The sequence below is a fragment of the Salvelinus alpinus genome, chromosome 9 (genome assembly GCF_045679555.1).
Source record: "Salvelinus alpinus chromosome 9, SLU_Salpinus.1, whole genome shotgun sequence".
NCBI classification, from domain to species: Eukaryota; Metazoa; Chordata; class Actinopteri; order Salmoniformes; family Salmonidae; genus Salvelinus; species Salvelinus alpinus.
Window position 1 is genome coordinate 46,596,451 of NC_092094.1, and position 22,636 is coordinate 46,619,086.

General features: G+C 42.7%; 1 protein-coding gene across 1 annotated transcript; it reads left to right on the forward strand.

The window, feature by feature from the left end:
• Positions 1–1,205: 1,205 nt before the first annotated feature.
• LOC139530224 (D(4) dopamine receptor-like) lies at positions 1,206–18,668 on the forward strand. The gene is made up of 4 exons (XM_071326431.1): positions 1,206–1,774; positions 8,136–8,248; positions 10,447–11,096; positions 18,438–18,668. Exons 1-4 carry the CDS (start codon positions 1,502–1,504, stop codon positions 18,647–18,649), a joined length of 1,248 nt encoding a protein of 415 aa, XP_071182532.1. The 5' UTR covers positions 1,206–1,501; the 3' UTR covers positions 18,650–18,668.
• The last annotated feature ends 3,968 nt before the right edge of the window (positions 18,669–22,636 follow it).

Consider the following 22,636-nt stretch of genomic DNA (forward strand, 5'->3'; position numbering starts at 1 on the left):
AGCTAACACAGGCTAATGCGATTAGCATGAGAAATGAGTAACAAGAATATTTCCCAGGACATAGACATATCTGATATTGGCAGAAAGCTTAAATTCTTGTTAAACTGTATAAGTGATCAATGCATCATTATACAATGCACCATCATACCAGGTCATTTAACGCTTAAAACAATGGATGAATAAGATATTTGGCTACAGAAGTGCCATTTCTGACCGATCTCTACAGGAGCTGTCCAAAAACAAATCCTGTGAAATGAGGTCAGCACATACTGGAGGAGTTATGTGGCTAGCTTAGCTAACGAACTAGCTACATCAGTGGTGGTGCATATGACCAGGATGACACATCGATGAACCACCAAAGGCACACCCCATTTCTGTTTGAAAATTGAGAAAGAGAAGCAGTTGGACCGTTTTTCGTGTCCAAGGTCGGCCATTAAAGCTAATTTCCTGCAATTCTAAACATTTTGCCATTGCTTATGACATGTTTATTTTGTTTATTTTAAAGAAATTATTGGGGAGGGGGATGAAACGACATGTTCTGAATATTTGACCTGTTCTAAATATAATGTACATGTCCCCCCATCCCTGTGGCAATTTCGCCTATGTACTTTATGCATTCTGTATAATTTCATTGAAGTGTGTCAGAGAGAGTTTTAATTGCGCAATTGCATGACATTTCACACTCAGAATGTCTGCTGAAACGAGCTTTCCATGGTCCAGGACTCCATGAGCCTAAAGAGCAAATGTATGCAAATGATTGGCACGCACTGTTTTAAGACTCAAGGGTTCCTTAATTGTGTCTAATAGTTGTTCATTTATAGTATCCAAGAAAAGCCAGTGTTTGTCATTGGTCACACAAAAACTCCCACTCCAATAGTCACTTTCCCTGTGACTGACAAGAAACAAATGCACGCTCAGAATTATTAAATTGCTTCTTGGCCTAAGATTCAAGGGCAGACCATGAAAACAACCAGTACAGGTAATCGGTTTTAAGCCCCTGGATTCGTAACGGCACACTTGATAAACTTGATAAATCAGTTCAACTGGAAATAACTGGGCTTGGGGAGGAACACACCAGTGTTGTGCCAAAGTGACTCGATTTTAAATAGATACATTAAAGGGAATGAATGCAATGGGTCAGGGTCGACTGGCAGTAATTTTGCTGCCTGTTATTGTCAGCAGGAACCCCGCGTAGAGAGCGCGCTTGAAGAGCAAGCTTGTTGCTGGAAAGCATGACGCTCTGTGGCTCTGTCCAGCGCGCACAGTGCTGAAAATATAATAAAGGACAACAACAAGGCGTCTCAACAGAGTTTTCAGTGATGAAGACTTCGAGATGGCAAAAGAAACCCATCCTGTATACCTATTTGAAGCGACGCCTAAATGAAAATCCCTTTCAAGACTGCTGCTTTCTCTCGGACCGGCCATGATTGAACTTCATCTTCTTCTATTAGTAGAAAGGGAGAGTGAATATTTTTAGGTGCAAGAGCGGCTGTCTGCAGAAATGCCAGCCAACCTCACCGTTTCAAACAATACCGTGCTAGTTCTGGGTGCCGATATTAACACCGCACAAACCCGGGACATCGACTTTAACTTCCCTGCTCTGATATTCGGAATATTGCTAATTGTGGTCATCATTTGTGGAAATTTGCTTGTGTGCCTTAGCGTGTACAGGGAAAAAGCTTTGAAAACTACAACCAACTACTTCATAGTCAGTCTGGCTGTGGCTGATTTGATGTTGGCAGTTTTGGTTTTGCCACTGTTTATATATGTTGAGGTGAGTAATATGTCTCAAAATGGTATGGTGCCTCAGTCAAAGCCATGCATTTTATTATGATTAAAACAATGTGCCTGTATGATGATGATTCATATTAATAATATTATTAGTAGTGATAGTATTAATCATTATAATAATTGATGATATTCATTAGAAAGGTCCAACTAATTGTGATTGGAAGCAATTTCAAATTAGAGCACATAATGTAACATTTTATAATGTAATATAACATCTATCAATCCAAATCACAGATTATGACAGAAAAGACCACATGTTATTAACCAATAATATCAATTGTCATTGCTATTATGCATGTATAATAGTATGCCATATTTACACAATTGGTTATTGTCTACAACCTATCATCTATTGGGGCCAGGTTTATTTACATGTGTTGCAGCTGATGCAAGGGTGAACACTGCACAGAATGGATGATGTGAATGCTGGATAAACACAGTTGGCTCATTAATCCAACGGTTTGCAAAGGCATGTGTGCCTAGCTTGCTGTTGTTGTCAAAACGTCTCATATGGCTTGCAAACACCATTGAGTATTTGAGACATGACTTCACCAGATCAATCTGAATTTTCAACTTATACTATTTCTAAGTATTTCAGAAATAATCAGATACGCTTAGATCTACTGTCTATAAGTCATTACCGTGGATTGACAGAATTTCCCAAACCTGTAATTCAATCTAACTCCAACAACCACACAGCTGTAACTACACTGTAGGCATGAACTGTATTTGACCCCTCGGGGGATGCGTGGGTTGCCTCTCCACTGATGGGACCAAAACCCCCTGCAGCGAGTCATTGCACGGCTGCATCCCCATCCGTTCTGCCACAGCACATGCCTCAACAATCGCAGCACAATACACACATTTGTCCCAGCAGGCAGTCAACACTGGGCCGGGGAAATGAGGCTGACTAGCGCCTCCTCTCAGCCCCCCCCCCCCCCCCTCCCTCAGCCAGACAGCCACTAGTAGCCAAGAGACCCAGCATAGGAACAATAGTTTTTCACTGACAGAACATTCCATTCCCAGGGTCACTGTCCCAAGCATCACACTGGACACCACTATGGCCCCTTCAAGAGAGCTTGATATAGCAACCAACTGGCCAGTCGGAAAGAGACCATGGATGAATCGATGGATGAAATTGGGGGGTCCTGTTCTAATTCTTTGAGAATGCATCCATCATGCCTCGCATCCCTCCTTTCCTCCTCTCCTTGGGGGGAATGCTGATTTGACATGACTGGTGTAAAATACCATTTATGCTTGATCCAGAAATGTGGCCCGGAGGCTCCGTACGTTGGGGGTGAAGCAATTGCGGAGCCTCCGGAGTCCAAATCAAGCTCCGTACCGCATCGCAGTGCACGACCCAAATTTTGTAACAATGTGGAGGGCTCCATACAGCTCTGCATTGACATGATTGGTTGACGGTAGGTGGGGGCGGTACGTCCTGTATAAACACAAACTCACTTCCTTGACAACTTCCTTCACAACAGCTCTGCTCTGCTCAACGATGAGCAAGACTTTGAATGCCCTAACTTCCGCAGAGGCCACATCGCAGTACATGCTCTTTGACTAATACAGAAACCAGATTGACCATAAATCGGCTATATGATGGAATCTTCACTTTCAGTGATTACTTCAAGGACTTAAAGACGGAGACTTACAGAAAAACCACATGAATTTTGTAATCACATGTGAAGTTAATGTGAAAACATGTGACAACATGTTAAAAGCAACATGCAATAACATAAAACTACACATGTGAAAACATGATCTCGTGAAATAAGTGTGACAACATGGGGATGCAATCTTTCAACATGTGAATCCATGAAACTTTCACATGAGATCATATCTTCACATGTGTTCAAATGTTGTCGCGTGTAAAGATCTCATAACATGGGGATGCAAAATTATATCCCAATAACATCCTTGGGGACATCCCTGGAACTAGACAAAACCTCCAGGGAACCATGACACAACGTTTCGAGAAGGTAGTAGAAACGTCTTTGGGAATGTTACTGGAACAAAACGGAAACTTGACAAAAAGCTCCAGGGGACCATGACACATCATCCGAAGAACATAATTGGACGAACATGTTAGGATATTTGTAAGATGTTTTCAAGACATTTTTTCCCCCAGTCGTCAGGACATCATGTGATGGACCCAGATGGTCCTAAACCATGATAAGTAATGAAATGGTATGGGGAGGTTTAAAGTAAGTGTACGCTGTTCAGCAGAAATAATGTAACAATCTTTAATCAATGACAATATAATTACATTTGACATGATCACTTAGTACTGACTTGTCAATATGACCCCACCTGGGATTTTAACTCACAGCCTCTGCGTTTGGGGTACGCTGATTTTCCTGCTTCCCCACAAAGTCCCTTACACATTCATTAACAACAGTGCCTTCAGAAAGTATTCATACCCCGTGACTTCAAGATGCATGAAAATTAGATTTTTTATCACCCATTTACACACAACAGCCCATGATGACAGAGTGAAAACATGTTTTTAGATTTATTGAAAATTAAATACAGAAACATCTAATACATAAGTACTCACACCTCTGAGTCAATACATGTCACAATCACTATGGCAGCGAATACAGATTTGAATCTTTCTGTGTAAGTCTCGAAGAGCTTTGCACAACTGCATTGTACAATATTTGCACATTATTCTTCCAACAACTATTTACTAAGCTCTGTCAAGTTGGTTGTTGGTCGTTGCTAGAAAGTCATTTTCAAGTCTTAACATAGATTTTCAAGACAATTTAAGTCAAAACTGTAACTAGGCCACTCAGAAACATTTAATGTGGTCTTAGTAAGCAACTTCGTAAGCAACACCAGTGTATATTTGGCCTTGTGTTTAAGGTTATTGTCCTGCTGAAAAGTGAATTTCAGTGTCTCCCAGTGTCTGTTGAAAAGCAGACAACCAGCCTGTGCTTAGCTCTATTCCGTTTCTTTTTATCCTAAAAAACTCCATAGTCCTTGCCAATGACAAGCATACACATAACATGATGCAGACACTACCATGCTTGAAAATATGAAGTGTCACTCAGTAATTTATTTAGTTGGGTTTGGCCCAAACATAACACTTTGTATTCAGGACATAATGTACATTTCTTTGCCACATTTGTTGCAGTTTTACTTTAGTGCCTATTTGTGACGTAACTACAATGTTGTTGATCAAGCCTGTTTTCTCTTATTACAGCCATTAAACTGTGTAACTTTTTTAAAGTCACCATTGGCCTCATGGTGAAATCCCTGAGTGGTTTCCTTCCTCTTCGGCAACCGAGTTAGGAAGGACACCTTTATCTTTGTAGTAACTGGGTGTATTGATACACCATCCAAAGTGTAATTAAAAGCTTCAGCATGCTCAAAGGAATATTCAATGTCTACTTTTTGTATTTTTACCCATCTACCAATAGGTACCCTTCTTTGTGAGGCATTGAAAAACCTCCCTGGTCTTTGTGGTTGAATCTGTGTTTGAAATTCACTGCTCAACTGACCTTACATATAATTGTATGTGTGGGAGATGAGGTAGTCATTAAAACATCATGTTAAATACTATTATTGAACACAGAGTGTGTCTATGCAACTTATTATGTGACTTGTTAAGAAAAGTTTTACTCCTGGATTTACAGTATTTGTTCGCTTGCCATATCAGAGGGGCTGAACACGTAATGACTCAAGACCTTTTAGGATTTAATTTTTAATTCATTCGTAGAAAATTTGAAAAACATAATTCCATTAATGGGGTATTGTGTGTAGGCCAGTGGCAAAATCTCAATTTAATATATTTTTAATCCAGGCTGTAACACCACAAAATGTGGAAAAAGTCAAGGGGTGTGAATACTTTCTGAAGGCATTGCATAATACATCTCTGCACTTAGCAAAAGAGTTTCATCTGCATTGCTATTTTAGCCATCATTTAATCTGACTATTCTTTCATCGTTGATATCATTTACATATTTGTATCAATTTTAGGGTTTTCTGTATTTTTAACAAAGCTAAGATTTAGTTTTAAGTCCAAAGTGTAGGAATACAGGTAAAATCAGTCATTGTCACAGACATGGTGGCGTAGCAGGAAGATCGGAATGCCGTGAACCAAGAGTTTCAAATCCCAGGTGAGGACATGTTCAATAATAATTGCTGTATAAATTATGGCTGGGCAGTAAACTGTATTTTACTACATAGCAGTAGGCCTATTGATGCAGATAGGACTGTACTGCACAGCAGAGCACGAGCAAAGAGCTCAGCTTCAAAATGTTAGTGATCCAATTAGAGATAGGCTACCTAAGCCCTGCCCATACCCTAGTTATTGATGAAATAAGGCCATCTACCTAGAAATCGGCACAATGCCCCGTGTGGCGAAACTAAGGACTGCCATTGAATCTATTGAAAATAAACTGAACAAAAATATAAACTCAAAATGCAAGAATTTCAAATATTTTACTGAGTTGAAGTTCATATAAGGAAATCAGTCAATTGAAATAAATGCATTAGTCCCTAATCCATGGATTTCACATGACTGGGAATACAGATATGCATCTGCTGGTCACAGATACCTAAAAAAGGTAGGGGTGTGGATCAGAAAACCAGCCAGTATCTGATGTGACCAGAATGAAGCGCAACACATCTCCTTCGCATAGAGTTGATCAGGCTGTTGATTGTGGCCTGTGGAATGTTGTCCCACTCCTCTTCAATTGCTGTGTGAAGTTGCTGGATATTGGCGGGAACTGGAACACACTGTCGTACATGTCGATCCAGAGCATCCCAAACATGCTCAATGGGTGACATGTCTGGTGAGTATGCAGGCCAAGGATGAACTGGAAAACATTCAGCTTCCAGGAATTGTGTACAGATCCTTGCAACATGGGGTTGTGCATTATGTTAAAACCTGAGGTGATGTCAGCGGATGAATGGCACAACAACGGGCCTCATGACTTGGTCATGGTTTCTCTGTGCATTCAAATTGCCATTGATAAAATGCAATTGTGTTCATTGTCCGTAGCATATGCCTGCACATACCATAACCCTACCGCCACCATGGGGCACTCTGTTCACAATGTTGACATCAGCAAACTGCCCGCCCACAAGACGCTGTGCACTCTGTCTGCCATCTGCCCGGTACAGTTGAAACCGGGATTCATCCTTGAAGGGCACATTTCTCCAGTGTGCCAGTGGCCATTGAAGGTGAGCATTTGCCCACTAAAGTTGATTATGACGTTGACGAGCACGCAGATGAGCTTCTATGAGACTGTATCTGACAGTTTTTTGCAGAAATTATTCTATTGTGCCAACCCACAGTTTCATCAACTGTCCAGGTGGCTGGTCTCAGACGATTCCGCAGGTGAAGAAACTTGAGACATCTGTGGCATTGTGTTGTGTGACAAAACTGAACATTTTACAGTGGCCTTTTATTTTCCCCAGTACAAGGTGTACCCTTGTAAAAGTCATGCTGTTTAATCAGCTTTTTGATATGCCAACCCTGTTAGGTGGATTGATTATCTTGATAAAGAAGAAATGCTCACTAACAGGAATGTTAACACATTTTTGCACAACATTTTAGAGAAATAAGCTTTTTGTGCATATGGAAGATTTCTGGGATCTTTTATTTCAACTCATGAAATGAGCACAAAAATGTGCACATGTGAAAGGTTAGGTTCATCAACATGTGAAAATCCACGTGAAGTTTCATGTGAATTATCATCACCTGAGAAATATTCAAAAAACACATGCCTTTATATGATATCACATGAGAAATCATGTGATTTTCCACATGTGAAATTCATGTGGTTTTTCCGTAATGGGAATGATGGAAGGAGAAATGTGTTTTACATGTTATTGGAACAGAGCCACATGTATCACGTTACATGACAATGAACACATGTCCCCAACCTGGCAGCCAAATCAGAGAGAGAGAAGTTATTAAAAACAAGCCAATTAAAATATGTGATTAGAATACCATTAAAATCATCTAAATTGTGTCAAGGCCAAAACTTGTCATAACTGACATGTGCTCCACGCCTGCAATTTCCAATCAGCCAGAGGGGCCTCACTCTGCTCAGCTCTATGATAGAGCTGCAGCAGCGCTAATGAGGAAATTGATTTCACACACAGCCAATCTGGTGGGTGCAGAACACTAGCCAAGGGCAAGACCTTGTGGAAGTCATCAGAGGGCAGGGAGGGGCAAAGGGTAGTCAGCAGACCATGGCTTTATCTCAATTAATCTTTATGTGATTCCTTGCATCCTATGTCCTTGCCTCGAGAAAGAGACCAAGTTCTTTTTAAGTTCAGTGATGTTGCCTGTCTGACCGTGTGTGTTTGCTGCTCTGTTTCAGTTCCAGGGTGGTCTGTGGTCACTGAACATGCATGTCTGCGACGGCCTGATGACCATGGACGTGATGCTGTGTACGGCCTCCATATTCAACCTCTGCGCCATCAGCATCGACAGGTTATCGACCTTTAACTCTCTGTTAACATCCGACCTCTCAGGTGGTGGTCAAAGCGCTGACGTCAAGTGTGACTTATGACAGAAACAGCACTGCAATACAAGCATGAGTCGATTCATTGATACCCCCCCCCCCCCATGATGTTTGAGCTAGGTCAAATTCACAAAAATAATCTATGGATTCCAATTAACTTTCCTTCCCTGTGTCCGAATGTTTGAGCCATTGAATACCAATACTAACATGTTCTCTCCAAAAGCACTTTGCTGGGAGTTGTGCTGGCAGCGTTAGCAGTACAAGGGAGGAGAACCCTGCTGCTTTCGCTATCAGCCCAAGTCATAGGTCATAGTGTCTCCTCCACTAGATCGGATTAGGAAAATAACCATATCTCCAGCAATGACCTGTCATCTCTCTCTTCCCCCCTTCTCCCTGAAAGCAATCAGTGTTAACGGAAAGCACAAATGAAGCAGAGAGAGAAAACATACAAAACATAAAACCTCAGGATAAAATATGTTTCCATCTTGATAGACAGGTAGCATTTGCATGGGAACATTAGCTGATATGATTATCATTTTCTTTGCTCACTGTTACACAGCCTATCACTGACATTAAGCTATATAGGGCCTGTTGAGGTATTTGTTGCCTCTGTGTTGCCTGTAGCCAAGAAAACCTCATTAGCATTCACACAAATGGTAATATATAATTTTAAAAATAAATTAAAGCCTACCAAACACATGCTCTTTCCATAAAAGACTGACCAGGTGAATTCAGATGAAAACTATGATCCCTTATTGATGTCCACTTCAATCAATGTAGATGAAGAGGAGGAGACCGGTTAAAGAAGGATTTTCAAGTCTTGAGACCAATTACACATTGGTTTTGTATGTGTGCTATTAGAAGGGTGAATGGGCAAGACAAATTATTTAAGTGCCTTTGAACGGGGAATGGTAGTAGGTGCCAGGCGCACCGGTTTGAGTGTGTCAAGAACTGCAACGCTGCTGGGTTTTTCACGCTCAACAGTTTCCTGTGTGTATCAAGAATGGTCCACCACCCAAAGGACATCCAGCCAACTTGACACAAATGTGGGAAGCATTGGAGTCATGGGCCATTATCCCTGTGGAACACTTTCGACACCTTGTAGAGTCCATGTCCCGAGGAATTGAGGCTGTTCTGAAGGTGTTCCTAATGTTTTTTGCACTCAGTGTACATAATATTTTTGTGTCAAAGGTAATATACTAGAACACATGTATCAAATTCATTCCACGGAAGCCCGAGTGTCTGTTTTCAGTCCTCCCTTGTACTTGATTGATGAGTTAAGATCGCTGAATAGTTAAAAACTCCCCTCACCTGGTTGTATAGGTCTTAATTGGACACAAATTGAAAGGAAAAAACAGCAGACACCCTGCCCTCCATGGAATGAGTTTGACACCCCTGTACTATACTAAACAAAAATATAAACGCACCATGGTTTTGGTCCCAGGTTTCATGAACTGAAATAAAAGATTCCAGAAATGTTCCATATGCACAAAAAATATTATTTATCTCAAATTGTGTGCACAAATTTGTTTTCATCCCTGTTAGTGAGCATTTCTCCTTTGCCAAACAGAATGATCATTACACAGGTACACCTTGTGGCCACTCTAAAATGTGCAGTTTTGTCACACAACACAATGCCACAGATGTTGTGAGGGAGCGTGTAATTGACATGCTGACTGTAGGAATGTCCACCAGAGCTGTTGCCAGAGAATGTAATGTTAATTTATCTATCCGTAAGCCATCTACGTCGTTTTAGAGAATTTAGCAGTATCTCCAACCGGCCTCACAACCGCAGACCACGTGTAACCACGCCAGCCCAGGCCCTACACATCCTGCTTCTTCACCTGCGGGATCGTCTGAGACCAGCCAACCGGACAGCTCATGAAACTGAGGAGTACTTCTGTCTGTAATAAAGCCCTTTTGTGGGGGGAAAACTAATTCTGATTGGCTCGTCCTCCCAGGCCCCCTCATGGCTGTGCCCCTGCTCAGTTATGTCAAATCCATAGATTAGGTCCTAATGAATTTTTGCTTGTTGCGTTTATATTTTTGTTTAGTATTTAATGATAGATCTACGGAAATCATTAATGAATGTATCTCTTCTACAAAGCGAAAACATAGCGAATATAGCTCCTCTCAATCTTTTCTCTGGTTGATATGATTCATACAGGTTCATCGCTGTCTCCATTCCACTCAACTACAACCTTAAGCATGTTGATCAGAGACAGATCTTCCTGCTCTCCGCCACGTGGATCCTGGCCTTGGCAGTGGCCTCACCCGTCATGTTTGGCATCCAAAACGTCCCCCAGCGGGACTCTACAGAGTGTAAACTGGAGGACGACAACTTCGTGGTCTACTCCTCTGTCTGCTCTTTCTTCATCCCCTGTCCCATCATGCTCCTCCTCTACTGCGGCATGTTCCGGGGATTGAGGAGGTGGGAGGAGGCGCGCAAGGCCAAGCTGAGGAGCAGCATCCTGGTCTGTAGGAAGTTCCAGGACGCAACTGCCTCCCTGCCCCCGCTGGACTCCCTGCCTACTCCTCTACCCCCCATTATCAAGAGGGAGGAGCTCACAGACATGAAGCCAGAGCTAAAGGATATTAATCTGGAAGAGCTGGACCCTTACCCCCTAGAGTCTCCAGTCGGCCCCTATAACAACTCTTTAACAACTCCAGAGTACAAGGAAGGCCCTGTGCCCACCGTGGTGGCCTACTCTAACATTAGCTACAACCTCCACCCCCAAACCGACCCTCACCAGAAGAAGAGGGCCAAGATTAATTGCCGAGAGAGGAAGGCCATGAAGGTGCTTCCTGTCGTTGTGGGTGAGTTGGATCATTTTTGTTCTCTTATCTGTTTGGTTGGCACTTTGCACTTTTTCTAATATGGTAACACTGTTGTTTGGGGCACTGATGCAACTGTTAATGTAACTGTTGTAATAACTAAATGTGGTCTGAACAAACAAAGCCACACAACAACCGCAAAATATTAATTGTAAATATTTTCATGGTCAATCTTCTGTGCATTGTGCGGTCTGAGTCATCACCAAGAGAACTAGCCAGATGATTCCGACCCAACTGTTATGCTTGTTTACACTGAGCTGCACTGGGGTCGGAACGCCATTATGGTTATATTAAGATACCACGGAGCAGGCGCGAGATATGGGTCGGAAAACCTACACTACATGACCAAAAGTATGTGGACACCTTTTTTGTCGAACACCAAAATCATGGTCATTAATATGAAGTTGGTCCGCCTTTGCTGCTGTAACAGCCTCCACTCTTCTGGGTAGGCTTTCCACTAGATGTTTGAACATTGCTGCGGTGACTTGCTTCCATTCAGCCACAAGAGTATTAGTGAAGTCGGGCACTGATGTTGGACGATTAGGTCTGGCTCACAGACAGCATTCCAATTAATCCCAATGGTGTACGGTGGAGTTAAGGTCAGGGCTCTGTGCAGGCCAGTCAAGTTCTTCCACACCGATCTCGTCAAACCATTTCTGTATGGACCTCGCTTTGTGCATTGTCATACTGAAACAGGAAAGGGCCTTCCCCAAACTTTTGCCACAAAGTTGGAAGCACAGAATAGTCTAGAATGTAATTGTATGCTGTAGCATTAAGATTTCCCTTCATTGGAACTAAGGGTTCTAGCCCAAACCATAGAAAACAGTCCCAGACCATTATATATCATCCACAAAACTTTATAGTCGGCACTATGCATTTGGGCAGGTAGCGTTCTCCTGGCATCCTCCAAACCCAGATTCGTCCGTTGGACTGCCAGATGGTGAAGCGTGATTCATCACTCCAGAGAACGCGTTTCCACTGAGAGTACAATGGCTTTGAGATTCACACCACTCCAGCCGATGCTTGGCATTGTGTATGGGGATCTTAGGCTTCTGTGCGGCTGTTCGGCCATGGAAACCCATTTCATGAAGCTACCGGCGAACAGTTTTTGTGCTGACGTTGCTTCCAGAGGCAGTTTGGAACTCGGTAGTGAGTGTTGCAACGGAGGACTGATGATTTTTACGCGCTACACGCTTCAGCACTCGGCGGTCCCAGTGAAAAGGGTATATTTCCAGAATTTTGTTTTTGTATTTCTCCCTTCTTGATGTAAATTTGGAAAAGTTTAAATGTAGGGTACAGTGGCATATCCCATCCCGGCATTGAGGTACAGTTGAAGTCGTAAGTTTACATACACCTTAGCCAAATACATTTAAACTCAGTTTTTCACAATTCCTGACATTTAATCCTAGTAAAAATCCCCTGTCTTAGGTCAGTTAGGATCAGCACTTTATTTTAAGAATGTGAAATGTCAGAATACCAGCAGAGAGAATGATTTATTTCAGCTTTTATTTCTTTCATTACATTCTCAGTGGGTCAGAAGTTTACATACACTCAATTAGTATTTGAAGCAAAGCCTTTAAATTGTTTAACTCAGGTCAAACATTTCAGGTAGCCTTCTACAAGCTTCTATAAGTTGGGTGAATTTTGGCTCATTCCTCCTGACAGAGCTGGTGTAACTGAGTCAGGTTTGTAGGCCTCCTTGCTCGCACACGCTTTTTCAGTTCTGCCCACACATTTTCTATAGGATTGAGGTCAGGGCTTTGTGATGGCCACTCCAATATCTTGACTTTGTTGTCCTTAATCCATTTTGCCACAACTTTGGAAGTATGCTTGGGGTCATTGTCCGTTTGGAAGACCCATTTGCGACCAAGCTTTAACTTTCTGACTGATGTCTTCAGATGTTGTTTCAATATTTCCACATAATTTTCCTTCTCATGATGCCATCTATTTTGTGAAGTGCACCAGTCGCTCCTGCAGCAAAGCACCCCCACAACATGATGCTGCCACACCCGTGCTTCACGGTTGGGATGGTGTTCTTCGGCTTGCAAGCCTCCCCCTTTTTCCTCCAAACATAACGATGGTCATTATGGCCAAACAGTTCTATTTTTGTTTCATCAGACCAGAGGACATTTTTCCAAAAAGTATGATCTTTGTCTCCATATATATTTGCAAACCGTAGTCTGGCTTTTTTATGGCGGTTTTGGAGCAGTGGCTTCTTCCTTGCTGAGCGGCCGTTCAGGTTATGTTGATATAGGACTTGTTTTACTGTGGATATAGATAATTTTGTACCTGTTTCCTCCAGCATCTTCACAGGGTCCTTTGCTTTTGTTCTGGGATTGATTTGCACTTTTCGCACCAAGGTACGTACGTTCATCTCTAAGAGACAGAAAGCGTCTCTTCCTGAGCGGTATGACAGCTTCATGGTCCCATGGTGTTCATACTTGCGTACTATTGTTTGTACAGATGAACGTGGTACCTTCAGGCTTTTGGAAATTGCTCCCAATGATGTACCAGACATGTGGAGGTCTTCAATTATTTTCTTCTGAGGTCTTGGCTGATTTCTTTTGATTTTCCCATGATGTCAAGCAAAGAGGCACTGAGTTTGAAGGTAGGCCTTGGAAAACATCCACAGGTACACCTCCAATTGACTCAAATTATGTCAGTTAGCCTATCAGAAGCTTCTAAAGCCATGACAATTAGATCTTTCTTACGTCTAAATAAACAGGGTCATTATTGGGCCTAACGAGCCATTATAATACCATTTAGCGAACACTGGCTAATTAACTTAAACGTAATCCTTTATCCAATCATCATGTAAGGTTTACCTGAGCCCTTAAGACCTAGAGATGATGTTATCCCTATAGTATCACCGTTTTGTTGGTAAAGTGTTCAGCCTTCTGACTGTAAGAATGGACCTATAAATACACCTGAGCAAAGATACTTGTACAGGATAATGTATTATCAAAATTGAATGACAATTATCCGGAGCAAGGCCGTTTCTAGCATTTCACATATTCTTCATGCAGTTTCCTTGCCTGTGAGAACTTGTGCAACTGCTTTAAGCCTGAGAGCCAATCCTGTAGTCTGTCCCAGTAGACCTAACCCCCCCCCCCAGCACACACACACACACACACACAAATAAATACTGAGCAAAATGAGTCTACTAGGGCAGATGGAGAACAAGGGAAAAGGGGGAGAAATATAAGGGGGAGGAGAGGGGAGAAAGAGAGAGAAACACTCAAAGTGACCCTCGATCAGCAATGTTTCCATGTGCTATCTTTGAGTCCATCTGTCCAGGGATGGTGTGGATTAATGGAGTTGGTGTATTTATTGAAAAGGCAGAACTGAAGCATGGCCTATATACTATGGCATTTGAGGATAAAACCCAGTGTTCAAGAAAGTCTATTAAATAGATTTGACATACAGGTTGATCATATCTGAATCATGAGGCAAACAGAAGAAGCTAGACCAAGGTGTTCTCAAAGTGGGATCAGCGGCGGTACTGCATTTCATTTCATATTTTTTATGAATATTACTGACAGATTAAATTACTTTCAACCAAGGAATCCATGAAATATGTTTCAAGTGTGTCATACAATACAGTGTAATATTATTCATCTACAATTTTGATGGGAGACTGTAACAGAGGTGTGTAAATGTTTTTTTTTTAGGCGGGATCATGTTGTTGAATTGTATCGTTGTACATTTTAATTCTGTAATGTATTGATTGTTGCTGCCTTCTTGTAAAAGAGACTCTGGGTCTCAATGGGCTTTTCCTGGTTAAATAAATGTTAAATCAAATTTTAAAAATTATGTTCTCAACCCTGGGCCTGGTTGGCTCACAGGGATATTGGTATCCACACTACTCAATTATTAGTTTTTCAACTCAAAACAATTACCCCAAAAATGTGTGTATATATATATATATATATACACACAGTACCAGTCAAATGTTTGGACACACCTACTCATTCAATGATTTTTTTTATTTTCACTATTTTCTACATTTTACACTTTTTTATCAAGAATCTAAAATTTAAAATCGATTTTGAATTGTGTGTGTAGCACTTTTTTGGTTACTACATGATTCCATAGGTGTTATTTCATAGTTTTGATGTCTTCACTATCATTCTACAATGTAGAAAATATTCAAATAAAGAAAGATCAAGTAGTTGTGTACAAACTTTGGACTGCTACTGTATATATACATAAACGCAATGTAATTTAAGCTTTAAAATTGCAACGTTTTCTCTCTGCCGAACAGCAAAATGTGTATAATTGCAGGATATTAGCTTTAAAGCTGCAACAACAAAACATCTCTTTGCTCAGTGACAAAATGTGTAGAATTGCAAGATATTAACTTTAAAATGGCAATATTTTCTCTCCAATGCCAAGAGGCAGGCCTTTTACATGTTCTCTCCCAGGGCCTGAGATTTGGTTCGTCCAGTCTTGCACTGTAGACGTCATAGTAAAACTACTTGTAGACTATTTGTATCACACTCACGTTGTTTTCTGATTATGAGGGGGTCCCCAATGAATTTGCAATCACAAAAGAGGTCCCCGGACCCAAAAAGTTTGAGAACCCCTGGTGTAGACGGCAAAGAGTTAAGAAAAATAAGTGTTGATAAGTTATTTTATTTTTATTTTTTTATAATTAAAGAGCAGCAGTAAGATAACAGTAGCGAGGCTACTGTATATACAAGGGCTACCGGCACAGAGTCAATGTGCGGGGGCACAGGTTAGTCGAGGTAATTGAGGTAATATTTATATGTAGGTAGAGTTAAAGTGACTATTCATAGATAATAAACAGAGAGTAGCAGCAGTGTAAAAGAGGGGGGGGGGGGGGGGCAATGCAAATAGTCTGGGTATCCATTTGATTAGCTGTTCAAGAGTCATATGGCTTGGGGGTAGAAGCTGTTAAGATGCCTTTTGGACCTAGACTAGGTGCTCAGGTACCCTTTGACGTGCGGTATTAGAGAGAACAGTCTATGACTAGAGTGGCTGTAGTCTTTGTCATTTTTTAGGGCCTTCCTCTGACAGCACCTGGTATAGAGGTCCTGGATGGCAGGAAACTTGGCCCCAGTGATGTACTGGGCCATACGCACTACCCTCTGTAGTGCCTTGCGGTCGGAGGCTGAGCAGTTGCCATACCAGGCAGTGATGCAACCAGTCAGGATGCTCTTGATGGTGCAGTAGGAGGTGATGATGGATCTTCAATAACTCCAAATAGCAGGAGTGATAGAGCTGTCTGGTAGGAAGGAACTCAGAAACACATTATTACATTAGATAAGGCGTTCTTAATACTGGTCCTGGGGGACCCACAAGGGGACCAGGTTTCCATAAGACACCCTACATAAGATGACTTGGACACTTTATCCATAGCTTGAGTTCCTTAGAGATAGCTGAATTTTTTGGGATAAAATCTAATCCTATTTCTGCCTCACATTATGTTGTTCAGCCAAAGGCCTCCCTCCACAGTAAGTGAATGAGTTGGAGAAAGGAAAGCCCAGCTTCCAAAGGGAGTTGATGCTCAGAGCAGGGGTGTGTCAAAAATGGCACCTTATTCCCTATATAGTGCAATACTTTTGACCGGACCTCTATGGGCCATGGTCAAAAGTAGTGCACTATAAGGAATAGGGTGACATCTGGGACCCAACCCAGACCTACCCAGCTGTCACGATCGTTTGTAGAAACGGACCAAGGTGCAGCGGATGTTGAGTTCCACATGATTTAATAGAAAGTGAAACTAAGCAAAGACAAAAACAAATAAACAATAAACTAACAACGAACCGTGACTACAGAGATGCTACGTGCACTAACTCAAAACAATATCCCATAAACACAGGTGGGAAAAACAGCTACTTAAATATGATCCCCAATTAGAGACAACGATTACCAGCTGCCTCTAATTGGGAATCATACAAATCACCAACATAGAAAAAAACTAGAACTCCACATAGAAATAAATAAACTAGATCACCCCCAGTCACGCTCTGACCCACTTCACCATAGAGAAACAATGGCTCTCTATGGTCAGGGGGTGACACCAGCATGCAACAGTTGGTGTCTATCTATCTATCACTCATCCTAATGTTCATTCTAGATATTAATAGAAATCCCATCAGCATTTCTGAATTATTCAGCCAAGCAGGGGGCTAGGCAGGGAAGCTGCCTGACAGGTGTACTTCTTTGCATACAAACCTAATTAGATCTGGCGCAGTTCTATCAAGCTTAACTGATGGATCCGTATCTGAAGTATTCCTTGTGCGTTTTGCTCATGTATGAGAAATTGGTTCATGTATGGGCAAGTATGATTTTAAATGGTGTTTGTCAATTTACAATACAGAATGGGGCTGGCTTCCCCCTACTGTCTATCCACCATTAGCATAGTTCTAACAACCCTTGCTATCACTCTAATATGGAAATGACCTGTTGTAAGTATTTCTGTAAATAGCACTGCTTTACCTACAGTATATCATTGGGATATGATCACACTTCATGATGCAGATGTAATTTATGCTCAGTGGTAAAAAAAAGTTATCCTATCAGCAGGGTCTCTTCAGACTACTTCAATCTGAAATACAGCCATCTGAATGGAGCCCTAAGAGGGTATACTGTATTTATAGGGCCCCATCTTTGATTTTGATTGCGTTTGACTTATTCCTAGCTAGATCTATTCCCACTCGCCACTCAATGATGTCCTCAAAGTAAGACTCATGATATATTTAGCAATTCCTGTGTTATTACATTTGTTTTGCGTCCCAAATGGCATTCCCTTTCCTATAAATTGCACAACTTTTTACCATGGGCCCTGGTCAAAAGTGGTGCACTGTAAAGGGAATAGGGTGCCATTTGAGACAGTATGTGATCTTATTTTGAGCCAATTTGCGACAGCAGCAAATAATCTGGCAGCAACAGGAAATGTTAATTGTTATGTAGATTATAATATTTTAAACCTCAAATACACTACACGTTTAAAATGTTCTGCATTGCAGGAAAGTTCTCCTGCAACAGGGTGATCAAAGTAAGATCCTACATATGTAGTAATAAAGAGTTTCAAGCCTGTGTCAGCCTGACCCATAATCATTTCATAAATGAGAGGTCTCAGAGGTGTCATTTTACTGCTATTCCTGTGGCTTACGAGTTCTTAAGCAGAAATCTAAAGAGCCTCAGTATAAACCTCCCTCTTTGTGGTGTGTTTGTGTGTGCCTGCCTGTGTGTGCGTACCGTGTACCTATGTTCCTACGTTTGTGTGTGTGTACCTTGTGTGTCTGCTTGTGTATGTGCCTGACTGCCTGTATGTGTGTGTCTATTCCATCCCAGGTGCCTTCCTGTTCTGCTGGACCCCGTTCTTCGTGGTCCACACCATGCGGGCCCTGTGTGCCACCTGTTACATCCCCCCATGGCTGATGAGCATCGTCACCTGGCTGGGCTACGTCAACAGCGCCCTCAACCCCATCATCTACACAGTTTTCAACACAGAGTTCAGGAACTACTTCAATAAATTCCTCCACAGCTGCTGTATATACCGATAGGCAAGATGAGCACAACTAGCCTGGTCCCAGATTTGATCATCATGCCTGGTCATCATGGTCATCATGACAAGCAACTCCTATGGTCATTGTCATTTCTATTGTCATTGTAACTCCTATGGTCATTGACAACACAGCAAAAACAGTTCTGGGACCAGGCTGAGGCACCACCGCTGATGAATGGACAAAAAAGCACAATGAACAATACCATTGTAAGATGTTACGATATCAAATGTGTGCTTTGCTGTACAGTAAATCTTGCGATTGCATATTTTTCTCCCACTTGGGATTTCATTTTTTTCTGTTGATAAATGCTTGTGATTTATCCTATTGTGACAGCAATGTTGTTTGTCAGCTTGCCATATGTTGTTTCTATGTTTTATGTGGAAAGCTTTGTGGTAAGGAATTGCATTGAATCCCTCCAACTAAAAAAGGTGCTAAGAAATACCAGCAAGGCATCAATTTCTTAGATTATTAGAAGTAATTAAATTGCATCTTTAAGATTACTTATTTTTCTCACTTAAATTAGGACTTCTGTCCCTAAACTGTGTGGACATTAAGGACCAGGGTTAGAACACTACGTCATTGACAAAAATTTAAATAAAACACTTCTCCACACAACCATGATTATACTGCAAATCCTAATCCAACTCCTGACTGAGTCTGATAAAGATCGCCACAACAAAATTAAACCTCTTTCAAAAATATCCCTCTCGCCCATACGGAAATTGAGGCTTTTGACAAACGGACAAAGTGGTAAAAAAAAAGGGCTAAATAACAAATACAGTTTCCTCTCCGTTGCCTAGCAGCACAAATCATGTATCCAAGACAAGAAAAACAACAACAACAAGAGTTTCATGGTTCAAGTCCAACGAGAAAGCTTTAAGAGGGAGGATGAAATATGATGGAGCAATTTCAGACACCATCTGCTTGCAATGTGACAAGTATTGACAGAGTAATTTACATCCGCAAACCTCTCCCCCAGGATGATTGGTCCATTAGCCACAGGTGAGGGACAGAGGTTAGCCTAGCAACAACAACAGGTGGAGAAAGAATTAAAAACATTAGACCTATTTCAAATCAGGGCAGGGAAAACTAGCTCTGCAGCATTTATGAGCTAACATAAATGTCAAATGCAATTCAGGGCATTTAGAGGAGTGACTGGAAATGGTAATCACCCTGTGTATCTATGACTCAGATTACATAATGGGTGTGTGAGTTGGAAGATTTAATGTCAGTCCTTCCATAAACTTTGTTTTTCACAAATGAGCTAAGATATTCTCCTTCAGTCTCCTCCAAGACTGTCACGATTCATGAATCCACTGCCTTCCTCTCTCTCTCTCTCTCTCTCTTTCTCTTTCTCTTTCTCTTTTTCTCTCTCTCTCTCTCTCTCCCGTGTTTGTGTGGGCGTGGTTCCCAATCTCGGCCTGATTGTCTGCGCCAGCTGGAATCACTTATCTTCCCTTTATATGTTCTGTAACCAGTGTTTCTTGTTGTCAGATCATTGTTACTTCCCTGAGGTTATGTCGTGTGTCTGGGCTCTTTCTCTCGGCGCCCTAGCCCCTGGGTCGGATTCCGTCTGAGTACAGTCTGTCTGTCCTGTTGCTGCTGTAAAACTGTATTTCATTAAACCATCGTTGCTTGCATCTTGCATCCGCCTCTGTGTTGTCACAGAATGATCTGACCTTACCATGGATGCAGCGAGTTCAACGAGTCTGACCGAATTCATTTCCCGCAGTATCACGAGAATGGATCAACAAGAGGAGAACATCTCCAGCACAGGTCGGGCAGTACAAGCCATTGCGACGCAGGTATCCCAGCTGACCCAACAATTACAACATCTGAGGGGTCTCGCTGCGCCACCTACACCGGCAGTTCAACCCGCCCCGCCAGAGCCGGATTCCCAGCTAGAGCCACGGCTACCGACACCAGAGGGTTATTCAGGTGATCCTGACTATTGCAGAGCTTTTCTTACAAGATGTTCCATGCATTTTTCGTTGCAGCCACGGACCTTCAATCGTGAACAGTCTAAGGTAGCATTCGTACTCACACTGCTATCAGGCAAAGCGGCTCTTTGGGGAACGGCGGTGTGGGCGAACCAGGACCCATGCTGCACCTCTTTCCAGACACTCTCCGAGGAGATAAGAAGGGTCTTCGATCGGGCCGTGGCGGGTAGGGAGGCGGCCAGACTACTCGCTGACCTTCGCCAAGGAGACCGTTCAGTATCGGAATACTCCATCCAATTCCGCACTCTGGCCGCAGAGTGTCAGTGGAACGAGGAGGCGCAGTGGGACAGGTTCCTGCATGGGCTGGAGGACCGGATCCAGAAGGAGATCTATGTTCTGGACCTTCCCAGGAGTTTAAATGGACTAGTGGAACTAGCCTTGAGGGTCGACGCTCGTCTGAGTCGTATTGGCCGCCGAGCATGCCCTAACAGACCGTATAACGACACGGAGGGCTGGCATGCCAGCGGCGGGAACACGGCCAGTTCAGCCTCCACTCACGAACCCATGCAGCTGGGGAGAGCTCGCCTCTCCCGGGAAGAGAGGGAGAGGCGGAGATCCCAAGGACTCTGTCTCTACTGTGGTAGAGCGGGCCACTTTATCCACTCCTGCCCGGTAAAAGATCAGGCCCGGTAGTAAGTATGAGGCTACTATCGGGTGGTGTCACCACAGAGAAGACCTCATCATCTACTCTCCTCCCGGTAAGACTAAGATGGGCCACCCACACGCACGACACCCAAGCCTTACTGGACTCAGGAGCAGAGGGTAATTTTATGGACTTCAAGCTCGCTCACAAACTCCAGATTCCTATCACCTCACTCACGCACAAGATATCCGTCAACGCTCTCAATGGTCAAGAACTCCCCAACATTTCTCACACCACTGAACCTATCACACTCATCACTTCTGGCAATCACACTGAGACACTATCATTTCTACTCATGGACTCACCCATTGCACCATTAGTTCTCGGCCACCCTTGGCTCACCCAACACAACCCCAGAGTTGACTGGGGTCATAACTCTATATCCATGTGGAGTAACAAGTGTCTTGAGTCCTGTTTAGTGTCTGCTTGTTCATCTGTGTCTGATTCTGTGTTTCTAGAGGAGGCAGTGGATTTGTCTAACGTGCCCGTTGAATACCTCGACCTGAAGGAGGTGTTCAGCAAGTCCCGTGCTGCTTCTCTTCCTCCGCATCGTCCCTATGACTGTGCAATAGAATTATTGCCAGGTGAGTCTCCGCCTAAAGGCAAGTTATATTCACTCTCTGTTCCTGAGAGGGAGGTTATGGAGAGATACATCTCTGATTCTCTGACTTCTGGATTCATTCGTCCTTCCTCTTCTCCAGCGGGGGCGGGGTTCTTCTTTGTGGGGAAGAAGGACGGATCTCTGCGTCCTTGCATTGATTACCGTGGGTTGAATAACATCACAGTGAAGAATACCTATCCCTTACCGTTGATGTCCTCAGCCTTTGAAAGGTTACAGGGAGCATCCGTGTTCACTAAGTTGGATTTACGTAATGCATATCATTTGGTTCGCATAAGGAGGGGGGATGAATGGAAGACCGCGTTTAACACCCCCAGAGGGCACTTCGAATATTTGGTCATGCCTTTTGGGCTATCCAACTCCCCAGCGGTTTTCCAGGCACTCGTCAATGACGTGCTGAGAGATATGATTGATCAGTTCATATATGTTTACCTGGATGACATACTGATTTTTTCTTCTTCTCTCCAGGAACACGTTCAGCACGTCAGACGAGTGCTTCAGAGGTTGTTGGAGAATGGACTTTTTGTCAAGGCGGAGAAATGCATTTTTCATGCACAATCCGTTCCATTCCTAGGTTACATCGTCTCGACTGAAGGTATTCACATGGATCCTGACAAGGTTAAGGCTGTGGTGGATTGGCCAAGCCCAGATTCCCGTAAGGCCCTACAGAGGTTTCTGGGATTCGCCAATTTCTACCGGCGTTTCGTTCGCAACTTTAGCCA

Coding starts and splice junctions, on each gene's coding strand:
- LOC139530224 (XM_071326431.1), top strand. CDS start 1,502: ATGCCAGCCAACCTCACCGTTTCAAACAATACCGTGCTAGTTCTGGGT. Junction 1,775..8,135: donor CACTGTTTATATATGTTGAG/GTGAGTAATATG, acceptor GCTCTGTTTCAG/TTCCAGGGTGGTCTGTGGTC. Junction 8,249..10,446: donor TGCGCCATCAGCATCGACAG/GTTATCGACCTT, acceptor TGATTCATACAG/GTTCATCGCTGTCTCCATTC.